Genomic DNA, 10,232 nt, shown 5'->3' with positions numbered 1-10,232 from the left:
CCCCCAAACCCAAGGGCCCCTATATGCCTCTAGAGGCATAGCCGCTGCTAGTAGAGTATCACCTGATATAAAGCAATAAGGTTTTTTGTCTGAATCTCAAAATTGGGCAATGAATTATGAATAAAAAATCACGCAACCTTTCTTTTTTTTAAAATCAATCTTTATAGTTGATTAATGCAAAAAGTATAAGTTTAAATGAAAAAAAGTCTTTAGTAAGTGCTATTTATTTTTGATGATAAAAATTTTGCAAAAGACGTTTTATTGCTATGTTGATCAGAAATATGTTAGAATTTGTTGTTAGGTTTTTTCTAAAAATCTTTATATTGAAGGTCTAAATTTGAAAATTATGAATTTTTTAAGGCTTATAGTGTGTATATAAGTTGTTTGTATCTTTTGATAAAAAAAAATATTGAAAATTATTTTTTGTTTGTTTTTTATTAAAGATTTTCATATTTTTTTCAATTTTTTTTCAGAACTTAAAATTGAAAAAAAAAAAAAAGACCCCGCTGAAATATTTTGTCTCCACCTGGAATCATCAAGGATTTATGTCTATTTTCACCCTACATAGGTCCCAGGGCTCGGCACTTACTTTTGTCTTGATTCAATTGTAGCTCACAGTGCCCTCAGACTTGTAGAATGGCTTTACTATTTTAATAAATATTCTTAATTGAAATAAAATTGAATTTATAACAGGAACAAGGAAGAAAACATCCATAAAAGCGAAGCTCTGAAATGGTATCACAGACGAACATTAACTCTTGTAGAGTGTCAGAATTGAATATACAAATTACAAATTATAAATATATAAGTTTTGACAAAATTATACGTAAATTTGTTGCAAAACTTCTTAAATTAAGAATTCTGTTTAAGGACATACTGATATTTTAGGACTTGATTATAGAAATGCTTCGCTTATAACATTGTACCTTATTGTAATAAGAATCAGTACTCCAAAAAATTAGATCAATCGGATGATTATATCACAAAAAAAATTGTTGTTAAACAAGCTAAAAATTAACCCTAATTATAGAAAAGCTTCGCTTTTAAAAATGAGATATTTTTTTATTTCTCTATTCCAATTTCCTACACTACTTAAGACGTTATAAAATTAAGACAATTAAGTTAATAAAACTTTCTTTTAATTGTTCTCGTGTTAATTCAATTATTTACAGAGCATTTCATTAGATTTCCATGTAGATGAATAATCAGTGAGCTTGTTTTCTTAACAAAAATGGTTAAACCAGGGCTCGGCAGCTGCAGCATCAGCCGCGCGACTTGAATTTGCTATCACTCAAAGCTGCAATCCCTTATATCAGCTGCAGAGGCATATCGAAATTTTTTAATACGCGGAAGTAGCATTTTATTCATATTTTAACAGAATGGCAACATCTATAAAAGCGATGCACTGAAATAGTAGGACAAACGAACATTAACACTTGTAGAGTGTCAGAACTTGATAAGCAGAATATAAATTAAAAAGTCTAAACAAAAATGTAAGTAAATTTGCTTCATAACTTGTTGAATACAGGATACTGCTTAAGGACATACTTACATTTTTAGGACTTGATTATATATAGAGAAGCTTTGCTTATAACATTGTACTATGTTGTCTGTCCAGGAATCAGTATTCCGAAAGTAGGATAATATATCACATGGAAAATTGTTATCAAAAGTTAAAAATTAACATATTTTTATAGTCGTAAGGGTTTTTCTGGCAACGATTATAAAGTTGCTACGCTTTCTAATTCGTACTTAACTGCTGCAAGAATCCCCATGCAACGTTTGAAATCGAAAAATAACTTTAACATGTCTTATTTAACAATAAGTTCCATCCGTTATGGACGGACCAACACTAATTATAAGAAAAATTCTCGCTTAATAATTTTTTACATTTACTTTTTAATGACGTCATTAATTCATGGCTACTCTATGTTATATCTAAATTGTGCAGCCACAAATTGCAAATAATTCTGCTGCTAAATTAACTATTAATATAATTGATTTTCTTTTTTAAATACCCAGGCCTTTTATATTCACACGCTATAATTAAATATTTTAGTACATATTGTATCATTTACTAGTGGCTTCACATCAAGCCTCTAGGAGCATCGCCTGTGAGAAGAGAAATCTAGGAAAGTTTCATCAGATAATAGTTTTTTTTTTAGGGGGGGGGGGAAGGGTATCTAACCCCTCAACAAAATAGATATGTGTTAGAAATTATGAACAAATGTATGCCTCAACAATTAACATAAACCAATAACTATGTAATTGTAGAACTAAATCGGTCGGAAGGTTGCTGAGCTATATTCTTTAACTAGAGGTACGAACAGACAGACATAGCATTGCTTAGTGCTTTGTAGTCACATTTTGGAAAAACATTATTTTGGAACGGACTAGTCTAAAAATGGCAGAAGTCGGCAGAATGCATGAAATTTGAATGATGTGAATGCAAAAACTACCAAGACACCAGTGCATAATTAGCCAAGGTTACAGGGATAGGTCAATGTGAAGAAAGCAAAAACTACCAAGACTCCAGTGCATAATTAGACAGGGGTACAAGGATAGGTCAATGATGTGAAGAATGCAAAAACTACCAAGACTCCAGTGCCTAATTAGACAGGGGTACAAGGATAGGTCAATGATGTGAAGAATGCAAAAACTACCAAGACTCAAGTGCATAATTAGCCAAGGTTACAGGGATAGGTCAATGATGTGAAGAAAGCAAAAACTACCAAGACTCCAGTGCATAATTAGACAGGGCTACAAGGATAGGACAATGATGTGAAGAATGCAAAAACTACCAAGACTCCAGTGCCTAATTAGACAGGGGTACAAGGATAGGTCAATGATGTGAAGAATGCAAAAACTACCAAGACTCCAGTGCATAATTAGCCAGGGTTACAGGGATAGGTCAATGATGTGAAGAATGCAAAAACTACCAAGACTCCACAGTGCATAATTAGTAAGGGCTACAAGGATAGGTCAATGATGTGAAGAATGCAAAAACTACCAAGACTCCACAGTGCATAATTAGCCAGGGCTACAGGGATAGGTCAATGTGAAGAATGCAAAAACTATCAAGACTCCACAGTGCATAATTAGACAGGGCTACAAGGATAGGTCAATGATGTGAAGAATGCAAAAACTACCAAGACTTCACAGTGCATAATTCGCCAGGGCTATAGGGATAGGTCAATGATGTGAAGAATGTAAAGACTACCAAGACTCCACAGTGCATAATTTGACAGGGCTACAAGGATAGGTCAATGATGTGAAGAATGCAAAAACAACCAAGACTCCACAGTGCATAATTAGACAGGGCTACAAGGATAGGTCAATGATGTGAAGAATGCAAAAACTACCAAGACTCCACAGTGCATAATTAGCCAGGGCTACAGGGATAGGTCAATGTGAAGAATGCAAAAACTACCAAGACTCCACAGTGCATAATTAGACAGTGCTACAAGGATAGGTCAATGATGTGAAGAATGCAAAAACTACCAAGACTCCACCACAGTGCAAAATTAGACAGGGCTACAAGGATAGGTCAATGTGAAGAATGCAAAAACTATCAAGACTCCACAGTGCATAATTAGCCAGGGCTACAAGGATAGGTCAATGATGTGAAGAATGCAAAAAACTACCAAGACTCCACAATGCATAATTAGACAGGGCTACAAGGATAGGTCAATGATGTGAAGAATGCAAAAACCACCAAGACTCCACAGTGCATAATTAGACAGGGTTACAGGGATAGGTCAATAATTTTAAGAATGCAAAAACTACCAAGACTCCAGTGCATAATTAGACAGGGTTACAAGTATAGATCAATGGAGAAGTAGTTAGAAAGATAGAGTCAGAATATGGAGATACATAGAGATAATGGATATATTATTACTTGGATCTTACACCGTATTTTCATGTTCTATAATAAAGTTAACTCTGTAGCTCTTTTTAAGGGGTGTCCTTTCCCACTTCTCCTTTCATCTCTCCCTTTCATGACGTCACATGGCTCATTTTTTAAGCCGCTTTGTCGAGTCTCCCCCTTCATTCCTGGGCATTACAGCTGAAATAGAGAATTAAAAACACATTTACCACTCCCTGTATCCCAGATAATTAGGAAGACATCTGTGTGGTCAGCTGAATTTGAGTTGCCGATTGTGTACACAGTTTCCTCGGTGTTTACTCTGATCAATCTCAATATTTACTACTAGTAAAATTGAGATTGAGGATGAGGAAACACCGATTAAACTATGTACACAATTGGCAACTCAAATTCAGCTGACATCTGTGTGATGGCATTACTTAATTTAGCTACAGAATTAAATAGGAATTTAGAATTTTATTTAATATATAACTGTTTCAATTAAAATTTTCGTAATTAATGGTTGGTCTAAAGATTTTTAGATTAACGTAATTTATAAAAAAATACAAGGATGATAACATCCATAAAAGAAAAGCTCTGAAACGGTAGGACAAACGAACATTACCACTTGAAGAGATATAATGTTTAAAATGGACGTAGGAACATTCTGGTATTGATTTTAGAGATTTTGATAGGAATCACCATGCAAAGATTGAAATCGAAAGGACAACTCTAACAAACCTAAATTAACAAAATAAGCTAACCGTTACGGACTGACGGACCCTAATTATAATACGATGCGATAAATAACTATAATAAAAGTGTTCATAACTGACATTTTATGGGCATAACGTTATTCTAATGGTAACTAAAGTCTTATGTTAATATGATAACTACAATAAAGTTTGATAGAGATAAGAAAGTGCAATTCTATTTATTAAACTTTTTAAGAGCTAAGCTTTTCTAGAATTAAGGTCGGTCCGTACGTCCGTCCGTCCGTAACAGTTAGCTCTTTTCGTTAATTTAAACAAGTTAGATTTGTCGATTTCAAAATTTGCATGATAATTCCTTTAACAATTAGGTACTATTTAGGAAGCATGGCAAGTCTGTAATCGTTACCAGAAAGTCAATATGTCTATTCAAAACATGCCATTTTTTTTGACAATAAATTTTTGTATTTTATAATTCTCCTATTCATCTGATTTTTGGAATGCTGATTCCTATTACAACAGGGTACAATTTTATAAACGTATAAACGTAGGATCTCTATTATTAAGTCCAGCCCTAAAAATGTAAGTATGTCCTGAACATTATTCTATATTTTCCTTTATCCTATAATGTTTCAGAGCTTTGCTTTTTTGGATGCCATCCTTGTTTTATTATTTTGCACTGCAGTTGCATTTTTATTATTTGCGAAACTATTAACTCATAACCTAACAATAGTATAAACCAAGATTTCATAACTATACCTGTATCAAACTTTTAAAAATTGTAAGTGTTTCTGTTAGACATTATTTATATATATATACTAGCAGTGTCTAAACTTCTCAACTAATAACTTAATTTTACAACTTTATAATTTTGTTTCATTAGGAATGTACATAATAGTTTTCGTCCATTGCTCTGACATTGTCTGCAATATTATGTATATTTAAAAGTTCTTCATTCATTTTAAAACTAGCTGTAAATTAGGAAGTACACTACAGAATTATCAATTCAAATAATAACCAACTAAGAAACATTGGCACTAGTTTTAAATTCACCTTAGATTATCAATTTTTAAAAAAATATTTAAAACACAAAAAATTACATATATATTTTAGACTTTAAATTTGCTTTTTCATTTTTAAAAAATTAAAATTTTAAAATAGATAATGTTTTCTTTAATAGTTCTTAGTACGGAATAACAGCTTAATTCTATCTCTTATTATTCTGTATTTGTTAAGTAATTATTAGCAATTACATGTTTTTAGAAATTATATTTATTTTATGTATGAACTGTATATATTTTATATACCGGAAGCGTGTATAAAGGGGGTTATGTATCCCCCCCTTCACAGGTAAAATTAAGTGGGTTTAGACACACCCTTAAGGGTCTAACCTCCTAAATTTAAATTATGGGGGTGTAAAAAAAATTTCAATCCATTATGTTTATTTTATATTTATCTTATTTTTTAAATCTGTTTTTATGTCTGACCTCTAACACTTACACCCCTTGACGATTATATAACACCCCTCGTTTTGAATGTAATACACCCCCCCCCCCCCTACATTTCTCTCGATCTTGGTTTAAGGGAGTGTCAAAAATCGTATGATATGTTTCAAAAATTCTAGTGCGCTACGTGCAACCTCCTAGCAAATCTCTGTGGCCGCCACTTATTATGTACAGTAATTATGTACATTATGTATATTCAGTAAGATTTTCCTTTAAAAAGAGATGACTGAGATGAAAGGGTATAGTCTTATTTTATTATCCTTATCATCAGCATGTTGAAGCTTGGGCTTTCTGTTCTTCTTTTAGCTGTTGCCGTTCAGGTGATCTTTTTGAGCATTAAAATTAATATTTATTAATTAGGTTAAATGATTTAATTAATTTAGTAATGAATATTCTGTTTTATAAAGTCTATATAAATTTTTAGAAGCGAAGCTACTCAATAATTCAAATTGTCTGCATTATTGCCTGAGCCGTCTGTTTGAAACAATATGAGGAATACGAATTTTCCGTTTATTTTTTTAAATATTCCCTATACCTAAGAGCATCTAGTATATAATTTCCATGACCCGTCAGTATATATGCTCTGGGGTTTATTTTATTTTTACTAAAAAAAAATTTGATCTACTCTGCTGCTGTTTTGAATAGACTGTTGTTTTTTTCTTGCTGTATGTATGTCGTTAATTCACTAACTGTTTTTTTTATTTATATTTAAAAAATTTGGTTTACTCTACTGCTATTCTACATATATAGAAGGCATATTTTTTAAGGTAAAGATATCTCTGATCGATCAAGAATCTATTAAAATTGGTCCTCCAGTCTGTCTAATGACTTCTAGGAAATTGCTTTTCTCTTTACTATTTCATATATTTGGTGTTAATTTTGCTGGCCAATGCTCATCTACTTTAAAAATCATATTGTTCGTCGTTCTTATTTTACTTTATTAACATTTATATAAAAAATTGGTGCAATTAAATTGTGTCATAGTCACCATTTTTGTACAGATGTTTGATACATTAACTGTGTTCATCTTTTTAGGCAAATTACTATAGCTATGGTGGTTATGGAGATGGATATGGCGGTGGTTATAGCAGATATTCCCCTGGCTATGGCGGTTATGGTGGATATGGAGGCTATGGAGGTTACGGAGGCTATGACACCCGTCTGAGCACCTCTTCTTATGGAGGTTATAGTAATGGGGATAGCAGCTATGGCGGCTATGGTAACAGCTATGGGAACAGCTATAGCGGCTATGGTAACAGCTATGGAAACAGCTATAGCGGCTATGGACATGGGGATGGTTATGGAAAGGGATACAGCAGTAGGTAATATTTTATTTATTAATTATATATAAGATTTCCCATCCGATCATTTTTGAGGTTCCTATTTGTACATATTGTATTTCTTGAAGCATTATAAAATCTTTTTTTCCTGGTATTAAAAATCTTTTAAAGCTAGCTACCATGTAGCAAATCTAATTTACTTTGGCTTTTCTCTTACTTAATTATCTCTTACCTCTTTGAGAGTAATATTTGTTGGTTTTTATGGGATAAGACAATGGACAATAAATAATTGTATCTGGATGTATATTAATGTATGAGTATCAATTGGCAGAATAAACTCTAAATCTTTAGTGTCTATAAAATTCCAGTAGATTTTTCCCTCTTCCCTGGGTGATATTTTTAATTTTTATGATATTCCTAGGCGTTACAGACGTAGCACTGATGATTACTCTGCCCCTACTCCTACCCCCGTGTACAGCCATGCTGCCCATGCCTACCAAGCTGGCCCCGCCTACACTACTACTCCCGCCTACACTGCTGCCCCTGCATACATTGATGCCCCCGCCTACACAGCTGCCCCAACCTACACTGCTGCCCCCGCCAACACAGCTGCCCCAACCTATACTGCTGCCCCTGCCTACACAGCTGCCCAAACCTACACTTCTGCCCCCGCCCACACAGCTGCCCAAACCTACACTGCGGCCCCCGCCTACACAGCTGCCCCAACCTACACTGCTGCCTCTGCCCCTGTCTACTCTTATGCTCACAATCCTCTGATCACCTCCTCCTATGGAACATCTGTATACGGATCTCCTGTTGATGGAGGCTATGGTGGTGTCTATGGAGCACCCACTAATGGAGGATATGGATACCCTGCTCCTGCCTCTTATGGAGGCTATGATTATACTGCACCTGCCCATGGAGGATATACCGCTCCTGCTTCTTATGGAGGTAATGAACACACTGCTCCAGCCTATGGAAGTTACAGCTCCTCTGTGTATGGAGGTTATGGAGGACAATGGAATGCTCCTAATTCTCCCTATGGAGGATATCTGATGAGTGGAAATTATTATCCTAGTTATGTCTACCAGAATATTGGTTATGGACCAGCTGTACATGGATCTAGCCCCAGCCCTATCCGCAAGGGATATTAAACTGAACTTCTAGTTTTATGGGTAGTAATTATTATACTATTTTATTTTATCCAAAATTTTATGGAATTTTAACAATAAATTTTTAAAATAGTATTTGTATTTGTTCATTGTTGAATTTAGGTTTTATAACTGTCTAGTATACATTACACTATTTTTCAGTATGGCTTAGAACCGGTTCTAATCCACGGGATATTGATCGACTTTGAAGCCAATAGAAATATACATAATTGTATTAGGTTAGATAAGTTTAGATTCCTTTATTCATTAGTAAAGCTTTTCCGGAGGGAGATTTGAACTTTTTAATTTAACACACTGCTTGGTTTTTAAAATGGAGTTTAGACCCTTATCAATGCTGTAGACACCTGGTGGATGTTTTCAACCAACTTAATTTTGCCAGGAGGGGCATATACACCCCTCCCTTCTACACGCCTCTGATGAAAATATTATGTTTATGCTTATGAGAATTATTAGTTAATGACACAATTTGAATAAATTAAATAGTTATTTTAATCTTTCCCTCTAGCCAGTATCCTACAAATTTTTAAAAATTTTAAAAGGAATAGCCATTTATTGCATCGTATTATAGACAGCTTGAATGAAAAAATTTTAAGATTGAAACTTATTTCTTATAAATATTTGTTTAAAATTGTCTGTAATACAATGCTATATGCGATTTTTTAGTATGGCTTATAACTGGTTCTAACCCAGCGGATGTTAATCGGTTTCGAAGACATACTGGAATAGTTATTTCTTTCATCGTATTATAAACCGCTTTCCGCGGATATAGAATGTACAATTATTAGATTAAAACTAGTTTTTTAGCCCCGAGGTGCCGAAGGCACGGGCTAAAAAAAATGGTTTTAATCTTATGATTGTACATTTCTATATTCGTAGAAAGCGGTTTATAATACGATGCTAGACATAGTTTTTTCGTATTAATGAGAACCGGTTCCTGTCTACCGGATTCGAATAAATACGAGAAAGGATTTTCTCCAATCAATGTCGGTCCGTACGTCCTTCCTTATCTAAAAGCTCTTGTTCCTAATTAAGGTATGTCCGTACTGTCTTTGCGACTTTGCGCGATTATTTATGTAGCATATTAACTCTATATGCAACTCTCTAATAAATACGAGATTCTTAGTTCCTCTCCTCCTGCCAAAGATATTCTAACACCATGAATTTAAAATAAACGTGGATATTATAACAGAGGAAAAATTGTCGTCAATTTAGTTTGCTTACATGGAACTGCTATATCGCCCATCCAGTTGGAGGACAGGGGATGGGTATAATTGGTGGATGGATGGTATAGTTATTTTAGCCTATTGCGAGTTACATTTTATTAGAGAACATAAAAATCAGGTGTAACTTAAATGAAATATATCTCCTTCTAACACGATGCTGTAATAATTTAGTCGGTTAGTCTGTCTATAACCCTTCATATGACATCAATTTCAGTAGGGAAATGTGCCTTTTCTTCTTTTGAAGATAGAAGTCTAGCCTCTAGTCCTTAAAATAAAGTAACATGATCTCGGTGTGTATGTGTGTCTGTCTGTACTAAAAGATTTCTATAATCGCAGAATCGATATAGTTCTCCTTTACAAATAAGCATCCATTATATAATTTACCTGGTCTGTCAGTCTATCGGTAATGCCCTGATGGTCATTTGATTGATAGAAAGATGATTTTTTCCCGGATAAAATTTTACAGGGCGATGAGCA

The 10,232-nt window shown here is 33.9% G+C and overlaps 1 protein-coding gene across 1 annotated transcript; it reads left to right on the top strand.

The window, feature by feature from the left end:
• Window positions 1–5,926: 5,926 nt before the first annotated feature.
• LOC145325752 (uncharacterized) lies at window positions 5,927–8,607 on the top strand. The gene is made up of 3 exons (XM_080168694.1): window positions 5,927–6,400; window positions 7,116–7,402; window positions 7,782–8,607. The coding sequence occupies exons 1-3, from the start codon at window positions 6,353–6,355 to the stop codon at window positions 8,512–8,514; spliced, it is 1,068 nt and encodes a 355-aa protein (XP_080024820.1). The 5' UTR covers window positions 5,927–6,352; the 3' UTR covers window positions 8,515–8,607.
• Window positions 8,608–10,232: the final 1,625 nt, after the last annotated feature.

Source organism: Acartia tonsa, chromosome 1, assembly GCF_053477335.1.
Source record: "Acartia tonsa isolate MP-2025a chromosome 1, ASM5347733v1, whole genome shotgun sequence".
Taxonomy (NCBI): domain Eukaryota; kingdom Metazoa; phylum Arthropoda; class Copepoda; order Calanoida; family Acartiidae; genus Acartia; species Acartia tonsa.
Note: the sequence above shows the minus strand (reverse complement) of the source record. Positions and strands in the feature narration are given on the sequence as shown.

Excerpts from the sequence above, each read along its gene's own strand:
- LOC145325752 (XM_080168694.1), top strand. The coding sequence starts at position 6,353 with ATGTTGAAGCTTGGGCTTTCTGTTCTTCTTTTAGCTGTTGCCGTTCAG. Across the intron at positions 6,401-7,115 it reads TTTTAGCTGTTGCCGTTCAG|GCAAATTACTATAGCTATGG; the intron begins GTGATCTTTTTG and ends TCATCTTTTTAG. Across the intron at positions 7,403-7,781 it reads GGAAAGGGATACAGCAGTAG|GCGTTACAGACGTAGCACTG; the intron begins GTAATATTTTAT and ends TGATATTCCTAG.